This window comes from Trypanosoma cruzi, genomic scaffold (genome assembly GCF_000209065.1).
Source record: "Trypanosoma cruzi strain CL Brener 1047053516737 genomic scaffold, whole genome shotgun sequence".
Lineage (NCBI taxonomy): Eukaryota > Euglenozoa > Kinetoplastea > Trypanosomatida > Trypanosomatidae > Trypanosoma > Trypanosoma cruzi.
Window position 1 is genome coordinate 106,826 of NW_001849556.1, and position 20,733 is coordinate 127,558.

General features: G+C 54.8%; 4 protein-coding genes and 5 pseudogenes across 4 annotated transcripts, besides 7 other annotated features; 6 read left to right on the plus strand and 3 right to left on the minus strand.

Annotated features, from left to right (window-relative positions):
• Positions 1–9,933: part of a sequence feature (areas not merged during assembly with more than two copies in the genome that could not be assigned to a particular haplotype) that runs on past the window's edge.
• Tc00.1047053508261.60 (mucin TcMUCII, putative) lies at positions 928–1,593 on the plus strand (the record flags this gene model as incomplete). The annotated part of the gene is made up of 1 exon (XM_808569.1): positions 928–1,593. One exon carries the CDS (start codon positions 928–930, stop codon positions 1,591–1,593), a length of 666 nt encoding a protein of 221 aa, XP_813662.1.
• Tc00.1047053508261.70 lies at positions 2,113–3,090 on the plus strand (annotated as a pseudogene).
• Positions 2,828–2,856: a microsatellite.
• Tc00.1047053508261.80 lies at positions 4,352–7,183 on the plus strand (annotated as a pseudogene).
• Positions 7,256–7,285: a sequence feature (AT_rich).
• On the plus strand, positions 9,155–9,844 carry Tc00.1047053508261.120 (uncharacterized protein; the record flags this gene model as incomplete). The annotated part of the gene is made up of 1 exon (XM_808570.1): positions 9,155–9,844. One exon carries the CDS (start codon positions 9,155–9,157, stop codon positions 9,842–9,844), a length of 690 nt encoding a protein of 229 aa, XP_813663.1.
• Positions 9,934–10,883: a sequence feature (heterozygous, non-Esmeraldo-like haplotype).
• Positions 10,884–20,733: a sequence feature (areas not merged during assembly with more than two copies in the genome that could not be assigned to a particular haplotype).
• Tc00.1047053508261.130 (mucin-associated surface protein (MASP), putative) lies at positions 11,488–12,498 on the plus strand (the record flags this gene model as incomplete). The annotated part of the gene is made up of 1 exon (XM_808571.1): positions 11,488–12,498. One exon carries the CDS (start codon positions 11,488–11,490, stop codon positions 12,496–12,498), a length of 1,011 nt encoding a protein of 336 aa, XP_813664.1.
• Positions 11,969–12,082: a microsatellite.
• Positions 12,242–12,264: a microsatellite.
• Tc00.1047053508261.140 (elongation factor 1-gamma (EF-1-gamma), putative) lies at positions 13,024–13,650 on the plus strand (the record flags this gene model as incomplete). Its single annotated transcript, XM_808572.1, has 1 exon — positions 13,024–13,650. One exon carries the CDS (start codon positions 13,024–13,026, stop codon positions 13,648–13,650), a length of 627 nt encoding a protein of 208 aa, XP_813665.1.
• Tc00.1047053508261.145 lies at positions 14,812–15,006 on the minus strand (annotated as a pseudogene).
• On the minus strand, positions 16,381–18,510 carry Tc00.1047053508261.150 (annotated as a pseudogene).
• On the minus strand, positions 18,934–20,733 carry Tc00.1047053508261.166 (annotated as a pseudogene).

The following is a 20,733-nucleotide window of genomic DNA, read 5'->3' on the forward strand; positions in this document are numbered from 1 at the left end:
TGCGTTGGGACATGCAAGGATGTGGACTGCCGCTCACGGTGTTGGGCACAGCTGTTTGGATGCGGCGGCCACACGAGCGGATGTATTGTGGCACAATCAAATGCGTGAAATATGCGGAATCACAGCGGCTGCAGTAATATCAGCGGTGTGGCACCACGGAATATGTGAGAGGGTGATGCATGATGAATCACAGTGGGCGGCATGCGAGGGAAGTGCACCGCGACAGAGCGTCGCCCCGCCCTCAGCCTGCAGGGGAATGTGCACCCAGAGGAATATGTGGTCGAGGCACCACCAAACACACATGCCCTTCTGTGCAGCAATAAATAGGAGCGAAGGTGCGTTCTGGTGTGTGGGAGTCCACTCACATATTTTCATTTCCACCGCAATAAACGGTGAGGAATCAGGTGCCAAAGTAACGAAGGAGGAAATAAAAACATCTATTGCAGCACTTTACCAGCGAAAGGCAGGAAGAACACAAACCGAATTGTTGGCTGCACTTCCCGTGGACCAACAATCCACGTGGTGTGCAGGGATCATTCCCTTTTTACTGTTACTTTGCTTTTGCGTTGCTGTGTGCGTTGCGCCTCCTCTTGTGTGTGTGCGTACCCTCCGTGAGGGGTGCCGACGCGACGGACCGCTCTCGCCGTATGTGCATGCGGTGGAGCCTTGTGTGCCGCTCCTGTTTGCTTCTCCCTCCTCCATCTGTGTGTTGGTGTTGCGGCAGGGCTGTGTGTGTGTGTGCCTGCTGCCGTGGATTGGAGTGTGTGTCGTGCGTGGTGTGCGGCGTATGGTGCATGCCTGGCTGCTGCCCTCTCCTCATGTGGTGTGCCCTCTGTGTGTGTCTGCCGCACCTCTCGTCTCCCCTGTTGCTCTCCATGTCCCTCACTGTGCATATCAGCTCCACACCACTGAACGACTACACTCACGATGATGACGTGCCGTCTGCTGTGCGCCCTGTTGGTGCTTGCGCTGTGCTGCTGCCCTTCGGCGCGAGCGACAGCAGGCGAGGTTAAAACTGGAGAAGAAGTTAATGTACAGGTTATTGTTTCAGAAGTGCTAAATAAGCTCGGTGGGGAACATAATTCAGATACGGATGTTGATGCATTACGGACAGGAAAAGCAGCGTCCGGTGCGGGACAGAATGATAATGGGACGCCTTCCAGTAACTCAGAACTACTAGTTCCGATAATTGACACGCTGAAGTCAGAAAGTCCGAAGGATGTTCAGGAGCAGGCACTTGATGGAGTCACTGAGACGGCAAAAGAAGGAAAAGAGAAACCCCTTAATCCAGAAGTAACAGATACATCCGATGCGCAGCAGTCAACAAGTTTGACTGCTGTAAGGAAGGTATCAGAGAACGAGACCACTGCTGCAAATACGACTACCACTACAACCACGACAAATGCCCCAACTACAACGACGACCACTGCGCCACAGGCAACAACTACTACGAATGCAGAGGCGCCAACCACGACGACCACCCGCGCACCGTCACATATTCGCGAAATTGACGGCAGCCTCAGCAGCTCTGCGTGGGTGTGTCCCCCGCTGGTGCTTGCCGTATCCGCGCTGGCGTACACCGCTGTGGGCTGAAATGGAAAGTGGACCATGCGTGCCAGCACTCAGCCACGGGGAAATGTGTGCGTCCACAGTGGTCCGATGTATAAAGTAAGAGCAATTATGATGATTGTTTTTTTTGCTTTTTTTGCTTCCGCTGCCCTGCTGTGTGCTCCGTGCTGTGCCACATCCGTCACGTTGAACATACATCCGAAACATACGCATACGCACGACAAGCACACAACTGTTTGCGTGGACACACTGTTGAGGATAGAGGCGTGCGCGCTGGAGCCATACTGTGCAGCTCCTTTTTGTGTGTTTTTACTGTTTTACTTTATTGCTGCCTGTTTACTTTTGTTTTTCCTTGTTTTCTGTGCTTTTCTTTACTTGCAGCGCATTGTGTCTTTTTTCACTTTCATTGGTTTAATATTTCTCATGAAATGCGTGCTGCTGCTGCTGCTGGTGTATTTTACTGTGCCGTGTCTTTTGTTGCTTTCACTCTGCGTTGACGGGGAGTTATTTTGTGCTGAAGGCTGCACGCAAGTGACAGGAGTGATGGCGATGACGATGGCTGGCCGTGTGCTGCTGGTGTGTGCCCTCTGCGTGCTGTGGTGCGTTGCCGGCGGTGTTTATGCGAGGGACGTTGACACCAACGCACTGGGTGGCTGCATGGCGTCGGGAGTGTTGGGTGAGAATGGATCCCACATGCCTGACGGATGCAATAAAACTGCGATTACGGCTCCTTTGCGGTCAGTACTGCCCATTACTGCCGTCGAAGCCTCGGCTGGAACAGATAATACTGTTGCAACAACGAACAATTCGCATTCGAGTAGGACTTCCAACGCTGCTTCTTCTCCTGATGGTGGTTCCGACGCTGGAGTCAGTTCTGGTTCTGGAGGAAGCAGTGGAACTCCTACTGGAGATCAAGGCACCGGTGACGTTTCTTCTGATGGTGGAGGCGGTGCAGGCGTTTCTGGTGATGGTTCTACTGGAGGTCATGGCACCGGCAGCATTTTTCTCGCTCCTCCTCCCGCTCCTCCTGTTGCTCCTGCTGGTCCGGCTGTTGTTCTTCCTTCAGATGCTCCTCCTGGTGTTAATTCTTCAGCTGGCAGCAGTGATGGTACAGCGGGGTCCTCAGGCACTAATTCATCTAACACAACAGGAGAATATTCAACAGAAGATCAGTCGCCTGCTGCAGCAGCGCCTACTAACGACTCCTCGCTACCCGAAGGACAGGTAGGAACGACATCCGGCACTGGACACAAACGAAAAGAAGAGGAAGAAGAAGAGGAAGAAGAAAATGAAAAGCAGCAGCAAAGTGATGAAACACAAGTCCAACAACATCAACAGCATGAACACCCCGCGGAAAATGGCGAAGAATCCGCGAAAGATAAAAACGCCCTTCGTACAAATGCCACCGCAAATACAGGCGACAGTGACAGCAGCACCGCGTTCTCCCACACCACCTCCCCTCTTTTGCCTCTTCTTCTTGTTGTTGTTGTGCTGCTGCTGCTGCGGTGGTGGCCGCGTGAGAGTGAGGGAGAGAGAGCCGTGCACCGCCCGCACACACTCGTCCTTCTCTTTGTGTGTGTGTCCCCTTGCATGGACTCTCGCCCTCACCTCACCCCACGAGGCACACACAATATGTGCCCATTGTATATATGCATGCACACCCATGCAGGCCCGTTGGTGCTCTCTTCTGCACGACACGCACCGCTGCCGTCCTGCCTGGCTGCATGGGCGGAGCACCGTAACTGTTTCTGTTTTTATTGCATTGAGTGGGCGACCTCTCTCTCTCTCCCTGTGTGTGTGTTTTGCTTTACGGGAGTAATGAGAGTGTGTGTGCGCTGGTCGTCCCACGCTTCGGCTTCTTGTTTTGTTTTCCTTTTGTTGTGTTGTGGTTGAGTGCACCCATTCCCCTGGCAGCGTGTGTGTGTTTACGATATGAGGAATTTGCGTGTGTGCTATCCGCTTCTCTCTGCCGTTGCTTTCTTCAGACTCTCTTGTGGCGCACAGCTGCTCTGCAAGTATAGGCGCTGGCAAACACAAAGGCACATGGACACATACTCAGACCGTGTTGCACACGCTGAGAACGCACGCACAGGATTTTGGCTGTGGCGGCTCTTGGGAGGGGGGATGACGGAACACCGCGTTTTGTTTTGTTGCCGTGCGGCGAGCGTGACTTTCTTGGAGTGCTGCCCATGGGTGACGTGGCATTGAGGATGCCTGGGATAAGTGTGTATGGATTCCCGCCGAGCAGCTGAGCGTGCCGACGCGTCTCTCCAGCTGCGGATTATTCGATGCGGTATTGTCTGGCTGTGCGGGGTGGTGCGCGCGTGTCGGAGAAGCGGGTGCTCTGGAGGAGACAGCAGCAAACGGACTGGCGGCAGCGCGTAGGTGCTGCGAAGGGCGGTTGGACCCTTTTGGAGCCTGCTTATTGTTTTTTGTGTGGGCGTCGCTCAGTGCGTGCTGATGTGTGACGAATAATTACGCACCCGCCGTGGCTTTTACTGCTGGTGGCAGTCGCTGGGTGTTCCCGGTGCAGTCTATTTTCTTTATTCCGTGTGTCTGTGCGTGAGTTGTTGTTGTTGGGAGTGACTCCGGGGATGATGGTGCCACTCACTGTGGATGGGTGGCGGTGCTCACTGTTTCACCTTTACTATCCATATTCTTTCTCGCTTTTCTTCCACTATCACACAAAGACGTGATTAAAAAACGCGAATCGCTACTGTGAAGTTCGAAGGCACTGAAAGGACCAACAGCACACAAACACCGCCCACACACACATATTTGTATGCTCTCACGTGTTGCTGCAGTCATTGCACCCCGCACACACAACCGTTGCCGCGTGACCGGATCCAGCGGAAGGAGGGAAGGAAGAGAGAGTGAGCCGCAGAGGCACAACATGTCCCGGCACCTCCTCTACTCCGCGGTGCTGCCCCTCCTTTTTATGATGATGTGCTGCTGCACTTGTGGAGCTGCGGCCGCTGGTGAGGTGGCGCCAGCTGCGAAATTTTTAAATGGGAAACGTTTTTTTTGGAGAGAAAAGAATGACGAGGAAACGGTGAGTTCGCTCCGTGCTCCCAGTCTCGTTGAGATGAACGGAAAAGTGTTTGCCGTTGCCGAGGCGCAGTGCAAGAAGGGTGAAGACATCTTTACTGGCATTGCATCCCAACTTCTCAAACAAGGAAGTGGTGCCGGAAAGGAGGGAGTTCTGAAGGATGCCAACACGAAGACAAAAGTACTGGAGGAAGGCGCTTCCGAAAAAAAGGAGAAAGTTGATGTGAGCCGACCAACAACAGTCGTGCAGGGAAATGGTGTTTGCATGCTCGTTGGGAAATGCAGCCGGGCAGCTGCCACTGATGATCCGGAGAGTGGAGCGGATGACTCGGGGCTATTGCTGGTGAAAGGGGACGTCAATGGTGATGAAAGTAACGAGCAAATTAACTGGGAGGATCCTAAATGTCTCCCGCGACGTCTTTTTGGCACACAACACGAGTGTTTGACACAGCTCATTGGCAGCGGCGGATCGGGTGTGAAGATGAAGGACGGTACACTTGTGTTCCCAGCGGAAGCCAAGAAAAAGCAGAAGGACGCTGACACAGAAAAGGAAGGAAAGACCGTTTCGCTCATCATGTACACCTTGAAGGATACTGCTGAGAGTTGGACGCTGTCGAAGGGGATGTCTGCCGATGGCTGCAGTGATCCCTCCGTCGTGGAGTGGAAGGACGATAAACTCATGATGATGACTGCGTGTGATGACGGCCGCCGCAGGGTGTACGAGTCCGGTGACAAGGGGGATCCGTGGACGGAGGCGCTCGGAACACTCTCGCGCGTGTGGAGCAGCCCAAAGGACGGAGAAGGGCGTTGGGAGCGGGTTCATCACAGCGAAGATTGAGGACAGGGACGTGATGCTCGTCACTCTGCCAGTGTATTCGAGTAGGAACGGGGAAGAGAATGGAAAGGGTGAACTCCATCTTTGGCTGACGGACAACACGCACATTATTGATATTGGGCCGGTATCCGAGGAAGATGAAGAAGAGATTACCGCCAGCTCCCTGTTGTACAAAAGTGATAAAGGTAATAATGAGAAGGAGGAGTTGATTGCACTGTACGAGAGGAAGAAGGGCGATGGGAAACCATCGTCGTACGGTATGGTCTCTGTGCTTCTGACTGAGCAGCTGAAGCGGGTGAAGGAGGTGCTGGCGACGTGGAAGGAAGTGGACTAAATTGTCTCCAAACTGTGCCCTTCTGGGAGTACTGAGAAGAGTGCCTCAACTGACAATGCCTGCAGCGCTGTGAGGATCACGGATGGGCTGGTTGGCTTTTTGTCCGGCAACCTCTCTGGTAACACATGGAGGGACGAGTACCTCGGGGTGAACGCCACAGTAAAGGGCGGTGCAGCAGCGGCCACAGGGTCTGTCGACGGCGTGACGTTCACGGGGCGTGGTGCAGGGGCGGAGTGGCCTGTTGGCAGCCAGGGGGAGAATCAGCTGTACCACTTTGCGAACTACAACTTCACTCTTGTGGCGACGGTGTCCATCGACAACGTGCCGGAGGAATTTAGTCCCATTTCTGTGATGGGTATGAAGATGAATGGTGCTGAGAATACAGTACTCCTGAGACTGTCGTACAACAGCGGAGGTAAGTGGAAATTGTCTTGCGGTGGCGAAACGCTTAATGAGCTCAGCAGTACTTGGGAGTCAGAGGAAACACACCAATTGGCTATCGTGCTACAGAACGGCACCCATGGCTCCGCGTACGTTGATGGTCAGCCCGTGGGTGAAGCGCCATGTGCACTGGAAAATAAGGATTCGAAAGTGGTCTCCCACTTCTACATTGGAGGGGATGGAGGCAGCACAGACAGCGCAGAGGGCCAAGGAGACGTCTCTGTGACGGTGACGAACGTCCTGCTGTACAACCGCCCGTTGAGTTCCGCGGATATTACTGCTCTTAACACAAAGCTTTCTATTTCAAAGCAGAAGGATCCACAAGCAGTGACGGGGGATGCTCGTGCACCAGAGGTCAGAGAACCACCTGCGCCGGTAACCGTGCCTCAGACTAATCTTGGCGCACAAGAGCAGGGCGAACAGGAATTGTTGAAGACAAGTAAGGTTGCGGATAGTCACGGTGTATCCACATCCACAGTGCTCACTGCTACGACTTCCTCAGGAGAAGAGGGCTCTGTAAACCAGCTGTCGTCAGGAACATCCTCCGAGGGAACTTAAACTGTTCATGGCGCTTCTTCGTTTGATTTTAACCCAACAGTGGGTACTGAAGCTGGAGGTAAAACGCAGGAAGATGAACCACACAAAACTCCTGCGGGTAATGTCAACGCAGCAGATGCAAACGCTCCTACAACTATGGGCGAGGGGCAAGATGGACCCGCAGTGAATCTTGAGGCAAGCGCGCGCTCTGGTGGGAATGGGGAGACGGCGGAAGAAACAAATGGGCAGGAGGAAAAGCAGATCCATCCACACGACGGTGAAGCCAATGCTACGGCACTCAGCAGCAGCCTTGGAAATGTGCCCCAGGGGAATAACAGCGATGCTGGCGCCATGCGTGAGAGCGGAATGGTGCCATCGCTGTTTCTTCTGCTGTTGGAACTGTGGGGGTTTGCGGCTCTGTGAGGAGTGACTGGCTGCCGCGTGGGACACTTGCGATTTCCCCTGCACAGAATTACCTCCAAGAACTAATGTTTTTTTAAAATAATTTTTCTTTTTTTTATGTGCGTTTTTTGTTTTGTAATGTTGTAGTTTTTATTAATCTTTAAATTCTTTATAATTCTTTCCTGTTTTTTTAAATTACTGACTCCCTCATCTTTTTTTTTTTTTTTGCTTTTGGGGCAATCACTATGGACGTTTTTTCTTTTCCACTCTTCCCTCTTTTAATTGTTTGTTGCTGCACTCTTCCTGCGAGGGGTGCCGTGTGTTTCCCGTCCAACTGCTCCGCTCGCACACCCACCGACACGCTCATGACGACGGCCCTGTGCGCCTCGCCTGCTGCACGCATGAGGAGGGGCCGCGACGAACGGCGCGCTGAGGGAGCCGTGACGTGTGGGCGTGCGACGAGGGCCTGTGGGGCGGCGCACACATTTCTTCCCTCTTGTTTTGTTTTCTTTGCGGCCAGGGCTGGCAGACACCCGCAGCGCCACACACACAGCCACACCCTGCCGCCGTGTTTTTCTTTAAAGTAATTTTTTTTGCTTTGCGTGTGCATTTCTCGCGCCGGCAGTCCCTTCGGTGTCGGCCTCGTGAGCATTTCTTTTCTCCTGATGATTTTTTCTTTTGCTGCGCTCACTCTCCCGATGGAGTGACGCGACTCCCGTCATTTCTGCGTGCTTCTCTCAGTCCCCACACACACGAGTGACTGTGCTCTGCGGGCGGCACTCACGCGCCGATGAGGGGGCTGAGGGGAGCAGCAACACGCAGATGACCGCATGAAATATAAACGATGTGCGGACACGCAGAGGGTCGGACGGTTGAAAGACATTTAAATATCTTTTAATTTTCTTTTGCGGGCAAAATAAATGCAGACAGTTTGGTGTGGCTACACGGCAGCCAGGCGATTGTTTAAATTTGTGTGGAACAGTAATGGACGGTTTCTTTTTTTTTATTTGTTTTGTGTTGCTGCAGGCACACACAACCACAAGATGCACATTGCAGTGGATATGAATGCTCCTTTTGCAGTGCATGCTGGCAGTTGCGTGTGGCGGCTGTTGTCTTCTTCCGTGGCCATGAGGAGGAGGGGAGAGGGAGCGCACAGCCCGAGTCTATTTTCCTGCGGGTGTGATGCACCGCGTGTGACTGCGCAGAGTTGGGCTCCGTGTCCCATTGAGGGCGCGATGGCTGGAGATTTTGTTGCCGCGTGATGGATGGATGAGGGTTTCTTTGCGGTTGTGGCTGGTGTGGTGGCCGCGGGTTTTTGCTGTTTCCCTTTGGCTGTGGAGATGAGCTGTGGGGAGATGATGGTGGATGTCTTCTTCTCCTGCATGGTGGGTGGCTGCTGGCGTTGTGTGCCCTCCTTGCGTGGATGCCGTCTCGTGGTGTGTGAACTGTGCGGCTGGGCCTGCTGCCCTCTCCGCATGTTGTCTGCTCTCTTGCTGTATCCGCTGTGCTCCGTCCCTCTCTCTCTTGTTGCATTCCTTTTCTTCTGTCTCACCGATCAGCTCACTGACTCCAGCGACTCCACTACGCGTGACAATGACTGCGATGGTGACGATGGTGACGGTGCGGCGCCGTGTTGGTCCTTGCGCTCTTGTGCTGCTGTTGCTCGTCCGTGTGTGTGCCGGCTGCTGGGAGTGCTGGAGATGTATCTGGTGATGCGGATGCGGTGGTTGTGCCGGTGGATGTGTCGTGTGCTCCGAGTGACGGCAGCCTGAGCTATCGCGTGCGTGTGTGTGTGTGTGGGCGTGGAAGAAGTGTTCTGCAGCCAGTGCTGAGGCTGAGGATGAGAATTACACTTTCAGTGGCTTTGGTGTGCGCATGCATGGCAGGAATGGTGCACTTTGTGCCATGTGGCCAATGCGGTGCACACATGCAGCAACTGTGCTGCCAGCTGTGCAGCGGAAGAGGAAGGGGCCACCGCTGCCTCCACGATGAATGTGACGGCACACAAATACGCCGGCCCTTATGAATTGTGGTGGCGTCAATTTTCCCCCGATGGAACCATCCATCCGCCTGCACGGAGCGGCGATGCTGACCGGACGGGCATCTGTCAGTTGCCGCCACCCCGTGAAGGGAAGGATGACACAAAATCTGGTGGGACAACTGCGCCGCAAGTCAATGCTGAGCCGTCACGTCAACACGAGGATCGGCGACGGTCTGCGGCGGCTGACGGACCCAACACCGTCGATCCGAGTCCCGCATCCAACACGGCGACCAACACGTCCGAGACGAGGCCTGAGTTTGCCAGCAATCCGAACGAAGTGATGGTCCCGAATGCATCCAAGAAGAGACCTTCCTTTGCCAACGGTCCGAGAATATTAGTGGCGTCGAATGCATCCGGGATCATGTCTGTCACTTATGGCGGCAGGGAACACGTTGCTGCGGATAACACGGACGAGGTGAGTGAGCGCAGCGCCACTGGACACAAATCTCTCGTTTTAGAAAGTGGCGTTGCAGGCAGTGGATTTTTTGCTGAGGGTGATGCGGGCGGATTGACTCAACGCAATGCCTCTGGAAACGAAAAAAAAAAACCCTATTACGAGAATTCACCGCGCAGTATTGCGGGAGCGGTGTGGGTCTACACGACGATTGTTTTGCCCTGCTCAACGACGCGAAATTGACACTGCGAGAGTTAACTGTTGGCAGCACTGTGCGTGTGTGCGTGTATTGGGCGTTGCTGCTTCTTCTGGGATTGTGTGGAGTTGTGGCGGTCTTGTGAGCCGAAGAGTGTGGCATTGCGACTCCTCACGAAGAACATGTGCCGCGTTCCCTGCGTGTTTTCTTTTATTATTTACATTTTACTGTTGGTTTTGTTGCCTTCCTGGAATGATAAGCATCCTTGCTGTTCCTTTATTTAATGGTCGGTTGCTGCACACTGTCATGGGTGACGTGTTTCTCCTCTTATTTTGTTGTTGCCCACACGCGGTGCCGGCCCTGCGGCTGCGCGTCCCACGGACTGCACGAATGGAAGATTGGAGAGACAGGCCGGATGCCGCAATGAAATGTGAGGGATGTTGTGTGGGCTGGTGGAACAGTAAGATCTTTTTTTCTTCTTACTTTCCGTTTCTTGTGCGGGAAAAATGTATGCACCCGGTCGTTTTTATTGCGTTGCATGGCACATGAAATAAAATTACGACCTAATCTATTTTCCTAATTGTTTCCTTTGAGGGTCATACCGGACTCTCACTTTTTCCTTTTCTTTGGTAACTCACCGCAGCGTGCTTCCATTGTTACCGTATCCACTGTCACTTTGTGTCTACTTGTCCCGTTGACTGTACCTCTGCCGTCTGCGCTGTTGAAATGCCCCCAATTCTTCTTTTCTGCCAGTGGCACCGATGTTCCGCGACGGCGATTGTTTCTGTTCCCCTTTGCGATGGCAGGAGGATGGCTGAGCGCGGCCTGCTGAGTGCGCTCGGAGGGAGCGGACTGTGTGCGCCGTGCCTCATTTGTGAGTGTTGGACGCAATGCCAATCCGCGGTGCGGAGAGAAGTAAAGGACTGCAGCGTGGATTTGTTGACGCCCCGTCCCTTTTTCCCTGCTTTTGTGTGTGCTGGGCGCATAGCTATATCCTGCGGTGCGACGTGGATGGCGTTCTCTCTGCATATGCTTTATGCATGTGCTGTGCGGCGGGCTTCTCTTCCACATGACACCGCCCTTGTGTGCGGGACAGTGAAGGGAGTGGAGATGTGTGCGGGAGTGAGGGTGGCCGTTGTTTCCGTACATTTAGATCTTCAGACACGTGGCACCACTCGGCCGCCTCTCGCAGTTCCCAGGCCGAGTATTGAGAAGGTGTGAGGGTCTGCTTCATGCACAAGGAGGAAAACGAGATGCAGTGCATGACGGCCAACCTGATCCGTGTGTGGTTGCAGCGCATGGAGCACGTGCGCCAGTACGCGTTGGGCGTTGCGCTCATGATTGGGGAGGCGGCACGACGTTGCGGCGCAGCGGGAACGCATGACGGACTGCCTGTGCTGTGAGGGGCGCGTGTTGGAGTGAGCGTGGCGTGCCTGTGAGGGACTGAGGAGAGAGGGAATAACAGTAATGGTGACTGTGGGAGTGTGAGGAACGGTGCACGGGCGAGGAGCGCTCCTCTTTTGTTTTTTGATTTGATTGTTGTTGAGCCGCGCCCACCTAATTGTTGTTGTTGTGTGACTCTCATTGCTGGATGGTACGGTGCGTGGTTGCGTGACTTGTCTCTCCTTCTTCTTTTTGCGTTGACGGGGAGTTAGTTTGTGCTGAAGGCCGCACGCAAGTGACAGGAGTGATGGCGATGATGATGGCTGGCCGTGTGCTGCTGGTGTGTGCCCTCTGCGTGCTGTGGTGCGTTGCCGGCGGTGTTTATGCGAGGGATTTTGACACCAACGCACTGGGTGGCTGCATGGCGTCGGGAGTGTTGGGTGAGAATGGATCCCACATGCCTGACGGATGTAATAAAACTGCGATTACAGTGCCTTTGCGGTCAGTACTGCCCATTACTGCCGTCGAAGCCTCGGCTGGAGAAGGTGATGCTCTTGCAACAAAGAACAATTCGCATTCAAGTGAGACTTCCAACGCTGGTGCTTCTACTGCTGGTTCCGGCGGTGGAGACAGTTCTGGCTCTGCTGGTGCTTCTGGTTCTGGTTCTGCTGGCGCTGCCGGGGCTTCTGGTGGCAGTGGAACTTCTACTGGAGGTTCTGGTTCTGGAGGCGGTGGAGGAGTTGGTCCTGCTGGACCTTCTGCTGGCGGTCAAGGCAACGGTGGCATTTCTCCTGCTTCTTCTGGTCCTGCTGTTGCTCCTTCAGATCCTCCTGCCGGTTCTCCTTCTGCTTTTGCTGCTCCTTCAGGTCCTGCTGCTGCTCCTGGTGTTAATTCTTCAGCTGGCAGCAGTGGTGGTACAGCGGGGTCACCAGGCAGTAATCCATCTAACACAACAGGAGAATCTCCAACAGGAAATCAGTCGTCTGCTGCAGCAGCGCCTAACGATTCCTCGCCAGCCGAAGGACCGGAAGGAACGACATCCGGCACTGGACACACACGACAAGAAGAAGAAGAGGAAGAAGAAAATGAAAAGCAGCAGCAAAGTGATGAGGCACAAGCCCAACAACATCAACAGCATGAACACCCCGCGGAAAACGGCGAAGAATCCGCGAAAGATGAAAACGCTCTTCGTACAAATGCCACCGCAAATACAGGCGACAGTGACAGCAGCACCGCGGTCTCCCACACCGCCTCCCCTCTTTTGCCTCTTATTGTTGTTGTTGCGTGTGCGGCTGCTTCTGCGGTGGTGGCCGCGTGAGAGTGAGGGAGAGAGAGCCGTGCACCGCCCGCACACACACTCGTCCTTCTCTCTCACTGTGTGTCCCCTTGCATGGACTCTCGCCCTCACCTCACCCCACGAGGCACACACAATAATGTGCCCATTGTATATATGCATGCACACCCATGCAGGCCCGTTGGTGCTCTCTTTTGCACGACACGCACCGCTGCCGTCCTGCCTGGCTGCATGGACGGAGCACCGTAACTGTTTCTGTTTTTATTGCATTGAGTGGGCGACCTCTCTCTCTCCCTCTGTGTGTGTTTTGCTTTACGGGAGTAATGAGAGTGTGTGTGCGCTGGTCGTCCCACGCTTCGGCTTTTTGTTTTGTTTTCCTTTTTTGATTTTGTGGTTGAGTGCACCCATTCCGCGGCTGTGTGTGTGTGTGTGATGATATGAGTAATTTGCGTGTGTGCTATCTGCCCCTCTCTGCCGTTTCTTTCTTTGGACTCCCTTGTGGCGCAGAGATGCTCTGCAATTATAGGGGCTAGCAAAAACCCAAACGCCATGTCGCTCACGCTGTGGAGTGGTGTAAACGCTGGGAATACACGCACGCACAAGCTTCTGGCTGCTGCGACCCTCGCCAACGTTGCGGTGACGCCGAAGACGTGCGAGTACGGCCGCGAGAACTCGACGGCGGAATGCTGCCGCAACTGCAGCCCGTGCGGCCGCTACCCCGTGCTGCAGACGGAGGAGGGCTGTGTGTTCGAGTCCAACGCCATCCTGCACCACACCGCGTGCATTGAGCGGAGCGGCGGCTTCCTGTACGGCCTCACGCCGCTGGAGGGCAGCCAGGTGGACATGTGGCTCGACTTTTCGGCAACGGAGCTGGACGCTGCCCCCGCACCGTTTGTGCAGCACGCCTTCCGTGGCGGGCAGCGGCTCGCCAACGCGATGGACCGCGTGCACGAGGTGCTGCGTGCGCTGGAGGCGTGGCTGGAGACGCGCACATTCCTCGTGGACGAGTGCGTGGCGGTTGCGTTTGCGCCGCAATGGCACTATCGTCTGAGCGGTGCGGAGGGAGAGGCACTGACGAGGAAGTACCGGAACGCGTACCGCCTGTACAACACGGTGATGCAGCAGCCGAAGACGGTGGAGGTGCTGCCGCCGAGCCGTTTGTGCTGGACGCGTTGAAGCGCGAGTACAGCAACACGCGAGAGCATATAAATGTGCGTGTGTGGGCGGTGTGTGTGCTGTTGGTCCTTTCGGAGACGTCAAATTTCACAGTAGCAATTCGCTCTTGGTGTTAAATTCTTTTCTTTGTGTGATTGAGAGAGAAAGAAAAAAAAACATGCCGACAGAAGGGGTGAAACAGTGAGCACCGCCAATCAACCAGAGTGAATGGCACCATCATCCTCACCGCAGGCACTCCAAACATCAACAACTCACGCACACAGACACACGGAATAAAGAAAATGGACTGCGCCGGAAGCAAAGCAACTGCCATCAAAAGCAGAAGCCACTGCGGGTGCTTCTGCATCGCGTCAGCACACACCGAGCAACGTCCACACAAAAAAACCGGCAGAATGCAAAACGGCACAGCCGCCCCTCGCAGCAATAAAGCGCTGCCGCCAGCCGTTTGAATTCTTTTCCCTCCAACGCACCCGCTCGACCGCCGGCGCACATCACCCCGCACAGCCGGAGAATCCCCTGTCGGTCAATCCACGGCGGGAGAGACACATCGGCACGTGCAGCTGCTTGGCGGGAAGCAAAACACACTTATCCCAGGCACCCAAAGGCTCACCGCTCACTGGCTGCACGCCACCAACATCGCAGCTGCAACACGGCCAGGGGACGAATCGCGGGCTACTGTCCTCCATCCTCGCAAGGCGCCGCACCCTGGAAGCACGTCCGAAAGGCCAAAAACAAACCGCATGGAGCTGCGTCTTCGATGCGCCGTGTGAGCCACACCACGGTGACCGTTGCCTTTCCGCGAAGAACACAGAGGACAGTTAAGAGAACGAAATAAAATCGGAGCCGCAGAGGGCACACACCAGCAGCACACGGCCAGCCATCATCATCGCCATCACTCCTGTCACTTGCGTGCAGCCTTCAGCACAAACTAACTCCCCGTCAACGCAAAAAGCAAAAGGAGAGAAAAGTCATTCAACCACGCACCGTCCCATCCAGCACTGAGAGTCACACAACAACAACAATTGGGTGAGCGCGGTTCAACAACAATCAAATCAAAAAACAAAAGAGGAGCGCTCCTCGCCCGTGCACCGTTCCTCACACTCCCACAGTCACCACTACTGTTATTCCCTCTCTCCTCAGTCCCTCACAGGCACGCCACGCTCACTCCAACACGCGCCCCTCACAGCACAGGCAGTCCGTCATGCGTTCCCGCTGCGCCGCAACGTCGTGCCGCCCCTCCTCCCCAATCATGAGCGCAACGCCCAACGCGTACTGGCGCACGTGCTCCATGCGCCGCAACCACACGCGGATCAGGTTGGCCATCATGCACTGCATCTTGTTGTCCTCCTTGTGCATGAAGCAGACCCTCACACCTTCTCAATCCACGGCCTGGGAACTGCGAGAGGCGGCCGAGTGGTGCCACGTGTCTGAAGATCTAAATGTACGGAAACAACGGCCACCCTCACTCCCGCACACATCTCCACTCCCTTCACTGTCCCGCACACAAGGGCGGTGTCATGGAGAGGAGAAGCCCAACGCAAATCCGAGGGCAGCAAATAGCAACGCCATCGGCGTCACACCGCAGGATAGAGCCATGCGCACAGCACACACACGGCGGCAAAGAGAGGGACGGGCACATACAAGTAAACGCCGCAGTCCTTCACTTCCCTTTTCAACGGCGGGTTGGCGTCCCACACTCACAGTGAGGCACGGCGCACACAGTCCGCTCCCCTCCGAGTGCACTCAGCAGGCCGCCGCCCAGTCGCCCTCCTGCCATCGCAATGGGGAACACAAACAATCGTCGTCGCGGAACATCGATGCCTCCAGCAGGAAAGAAGGAAAGAAGAGAAAAAAGAGGAACGAGGGCATGCCAACTGCACAGTCAGCAGAGGAACACTCAACGGGACACGGAGACACACGGTGACAGCGGATACGGCAACTACAGAAACAAGCCGCAGGGATTAAAAAAAAGAAAAAAAAGGGTGGGGGTCCGGGATAACTCCCAAAAATAAAAGGAAAAATTGATGCGGCAGGACTTTTATTTCATGTGCCACGCAGCACGAAGCGACCGTGTGTATATACACATTGCCCGCACCAGGAAAAGAAAAAGGGAAATTAAAATAAAAGAGATTGCACTGTTCCACCAGCCCACACAACATCCCTCACATTTCATGCGGCATCCGGCCTGTTCCTCCAATTCGTGTTTTGTGCAGTCCGTGGGACGCGCAGCCGCAGGGCCGGCACCGCGTGTGGGTAAAAACAAAAAAAAACAAGAGCGGGAAACACGTCGCTCATTACAGTGTGCGGCAGCCGAACATTACGCAAAGAAAAAACAACAGTACTTACTGCTCCAGCTGAACTGCATTAAAAAGACATTTAAAAGTAAAATCATTGAATAAATAAAAGATAAGTGAAAAAGGGTGGGCAGTGCGGCGCGTATTCTCCGCGAGGCGTCGCAGATCCGCACTCCGTGGCTCAGAAAGCTGCCACCACCCAAATACAACCCCAGTAGAAGCAGCATCACACAAGACACGCACACACGCACGGTGTTGTTAGCGCCTAAATCACGCAGTGTCAATTCCACGTCGTTGGGAGAGGCGAGGCGGTCGTCGGGACTCACGCCGCTCCACACCCTGCGAGGTGACTATTTGTAACGGGAATTCGTGTCCAGGGCGTGGTGCTCATTCATTTCTCTTCGGTAATATTCCCAGCAATGTGCTCCCTGACGCTGTCAAATACTCGAATCTTCTCGGGTGGTGTCGGAGCCGCTTCCCTCGTCGGAGCGGGGGCCCTGTCCTTGGGTGCACGCATCGCAGTGGAGTTCAGTGGGCAGCTGTACAGAAAGACGTCATTCACCGTCACAGGGGATTAATGCCCACAGCACCCGTCAAAGCAAAACCTCAGGACCTCAGGTGGCTTCTGGCCTGTTAACAGCACCTCTTCCTATTCCGCCAGCAACTAACCACCAATGTGCACAGAGGCCTTGTTGCCTTGCAGCATAAGTACCGCCTGGTACTCTTTCTTCGGCTCCCAAGTGCTCCTCCGTGTTGTTGTCGTCCCTTCGAACGCCGTATCCCACTTCTTATTGTGGCTGCACGACAGTCCCATGGTACGATTGGACGCAGTGTCCGCCAGCACCGCAGTCAGTGGAGGAGTGTTCCCACTCGGGGCCTCTTCGATGGTCACCGACGCTACAAGTGTGAAGTGGTGGCTCAAGAATACATGACGCACGTTATCATCCCGAGTGTTCACAGTCCATATTGCCCTGGACTCAAGTCCCGTGAATCGGAACCCATCGTTGTCCTTCACTGCATTCGTCACCGTTGCATGCAGGCAACGGTACTCGTCGATCCACGTGACATCACTGGCCGCATCGGACGAAACTGCCACCAGACCCGCCGTGGGTATTGACAAGCTGGAGAAGAAAGTGTCCTTTTGCGCCCAAGTGCTGAGGACGGACTTGATTGCACTCGCTTCCTCCGTCAGGCGGGAAAGTGAAACGGCACGGCCCTCACCGTTGCCCCTCCGTTGTAAAAGATGCAAATCCCCGTCCGAGTGCAGCAGGGTGCTGGCGAGCTCCCAATTCACAGCACTGTCCATGACAACCGGTCCAACATAAAACGAGCGGCTGTTAGCCGTGACCCAAACGTAAAGCGGATTGGCCCTATTCTCCACCGAGGCGTACCCTCTCTGAGTGCACAGCATGACCTTCCTTCCCTCAATGGTCGCGGTGATGGGGGCATCCACACGCAGGCTTTCTTTCTGAGAGTCTCCCGATCCTGCGTTGACCCACACGCCTAAAAGCTTCCCGATGGCCTCCGTCCACGTTGTCCCCATGTCACGCGACTCCTACACCCTCTGGCCATTCTCGCAGTCAACAATCATGGGAAGTGATCCCTCCCACTCGCTGACGCGGGGTTAAGGCATTTCGCAGGGGACATGCCCTCAGAGAGCGCCCAGTTACTGCCGTTGTCCGTCGAGTAAATGGTCATGGAGCAAACGTATTCTGCCTCATTCACCGCCATCAGGGGAAACAGGAAGGTGCCATCCTCCATCACAACACCTGCGCCATCCGAAGCAATGAACTCCGTCCGTTCACCTTCGTGAGAAGCAGAAGAGATCAGTTTCGAGAGTGTTTGGGGTCGCCCCACTCGATCCATCCACTCTGCTTGCCACCCGTGGGATTCGTGACATCGCCCACAACCAGTTGCAGCTCCAGGCCGCCCTCTCTCCAACACCCACCTTCGTAGGACACATCCGAGCCTCCCGCAAGAAGAAACGCTCCGTTGCCCTTCGTGACTGTTGTGGAGTGGTGCACAACACCCAGACCCTCCTTTCCCTCCGCTGCACCAAGCACAGTGTGTGCCCTCCATGTATCTTTTATTGGCCACACCAACAAGAGTGGAACAATTCCACGCAGGGTCAATGCACCCCGCAACAACATCGGAAGAAAAGGGCTTAGTTAATTGACCACCTTGATATTCGGCATCCAAATGTGACCCTCGGCGAAAGCAGCCACCACTCCACCAGCACTGACGAGAAAGGGTAAAACAAATGAATCCCTCGGCTGCAACACCTTCGTCTGTGAAAAAAATAGATCGACCCTCTCCGGCTCCTGAACACTTCTTAAATCATTCTTGCCATCATTCTCCTTTGCAGGCGTGGCTCCAGAGGATGCAGCTGCACCGCCGCAGCACGTCATCACGACAAGAAGCAGCACCGCAGAGTAGAGGAGGTGCCGCAACATGGTGGGCCCCTGCGGCTCACTCTCTCCTCCTTCCCTCCTCCTTCCGCTGGATCCGGTCACGCGGCGACGGTTGTGTGTGCGGGGTGCCATGACTGCCGCAACACGTGAGAGCATATAAATATGTGTGTGTGTGTGTGGGCGGTGTGTGTGTTGTTGGTCCTTCAGTGCCTTCGAACTTCACAGTGTCGATTAGCGTTTGTTTTCCTTCCCAGTTTGAGTGTGTTTGCGCGCAAGAAATCAAATTAATATTTAAAAAGCACCAAAACAGAGCGTGGCAGAAGAAAGGGTGGCGCCGCCATCCACAGTGTAACACACCAGCGTCGTCGTAACCGCTACAGTAATTACTCTCCCCGTCAACAACGGCTCAAGCACTGAGGCCGCAGGCAGAAGCAGGGACACTGACGTTTGCGCACGGGCCAATACACCCTCCGGCAAACGGCACCAACCAACAGACAGACAGAAGAAAGTAAGTGCAAGAAAAATCCCAAGTGCTGCGGGATCCTTGCAAGCAGCGCTCCCTCACTGCAGGGCCTCTATTAAAGCGTTCCTCGCCGCAACATCCCCGCAACCCGCTCGGCGTGTCGGTGGATTTTCCCGTTCACCGGAACAAAAACAGCGGGATGCTCCGGCAGGGATCGAAGACACACAGAGCGCACCGTCGACGCGACCAACGGGCGCAGGCTCTCGTGAAGTGATATCCCACAACCGTGATCCCTCCATTGACTCTCCTGGACGTGAAGGAGGCATGAAATGTCCTCTTCTCTACAGTAGTCCCGAAACGCAAAAAAATTCCGCAGGACATCCCGCGCAGCCACGGCCTCCTCAGCAGCCCGACAGTCCACGCCGTCGCACCGCTCCTCAAGAGGTCGCCAGGCCCGGTGAAGCAAGCAAAAGGAGAGCAGCAATTCGGTCAGGGCGTTCAGCAAAATAAGGCACAGCAGTCGGGTAGGCGCGGCCCATCCACGTCCTCCCCCTTAACCGACCCACCACACAGTCGGATCACAAACCCAAAAAGAGCAGTGGCGCCCAAAAAAATAACACGGACACTAACGCCTCGTGCTCTCCTCAATGTAGCTTCACGGCACACCCGAGGCATCACAAGAAGAGACAAATACTTACATTCCGTCGGCATAAGCACGGGAATAAAGCGCAGATTCTGCCCTGTGAACTCCCATCCAAATAGTCTCGGCCACAGAGTGTCTGTCGCCGACCCTCAGGAAGGGCTGATGCATCGACTGCCGCTGAACGATCACTCAGCGATGAAACAAAAAGAGCCACTGTCTCTCGAGGCTGGTCACCACCCTTTCCTCCCATTGAAAGGAAAAAAGCAAAGTGACGGTGTGGGCGTGTCTAGCTGGCAGAAATGGAGGAATTGACTCCAGCCGCAAAACAAATTGAACTGATCCTCCTCCCGAAACCTTCAAAGACACCGGTCGGTCAGCTGCCGAGGTTGACGGCGCGGAGGACAACACCTTGAATGCATGGAGCACTGCAGCGGCCTGAATATATTCTGCAATATCCGCGGTCAGTCCATGAACGCACAACAAAGAGACAGCAAGTCCAAAGGGGCGTGTGAACCCGTCAACGATCACCCGCGCCGGAGGATCGCCACTCCCACCCTCTGGGGGCACCTCAATGACGTTAAATATTTCCACCGCATGGCATAAAGCAGTGCCTTGCAGCACCCCATGCAGTACAGCAATAGAAAACCATCTCGAACACGGCGTGCGACAAAGATACCAAAGGAAGGTGCAGCAAATGCCCTCCGCATCTCAGCAGCTCCAAACATCCAGTAAAAGGCAGTAGCGTCATACAGCACCCACAGACTCACCGAATATGGCGTCAAAAGGCAGCGAGATGTCAGATGCCGAAAGGCCCGCATTTCCCCTCCGTGACACCTCCACGGATGAATACAAACGCCGTGCCCTGCGGCCTCTCGACCCCTTCGAGGCAACTTTGCGGCCACATGGCGATGGCCCAACGTGGCTGGCAATCAGATCCAGTCGTCGCGGCAAAAAAGTACAGAAAGTAGGGTGGTGGGCCCGCACATTCGCCTCGTCGATGCCTGCCTCAGCTGCAAGAGTGAAACTCGTCTTCCCAACAGCCACGCTTCGGGTGGCTGAAACACCTGCCCTCACACCGGCAACAACATCTGCAAGCGCCTGTAATTCCTCGACACAGCCCGTCAGAAAAAACCAAAGCGGCACTCAATCCCTGCTGCCACACATCCCTCGTAACCATTTGCAAGCTCGTTGTCCTCCAGAAACACCCGAACAACATAACAGGAAGACCGTCCATTGCTGGCAAGGGTCAAGAACACGTCGCTTTCATCCTGC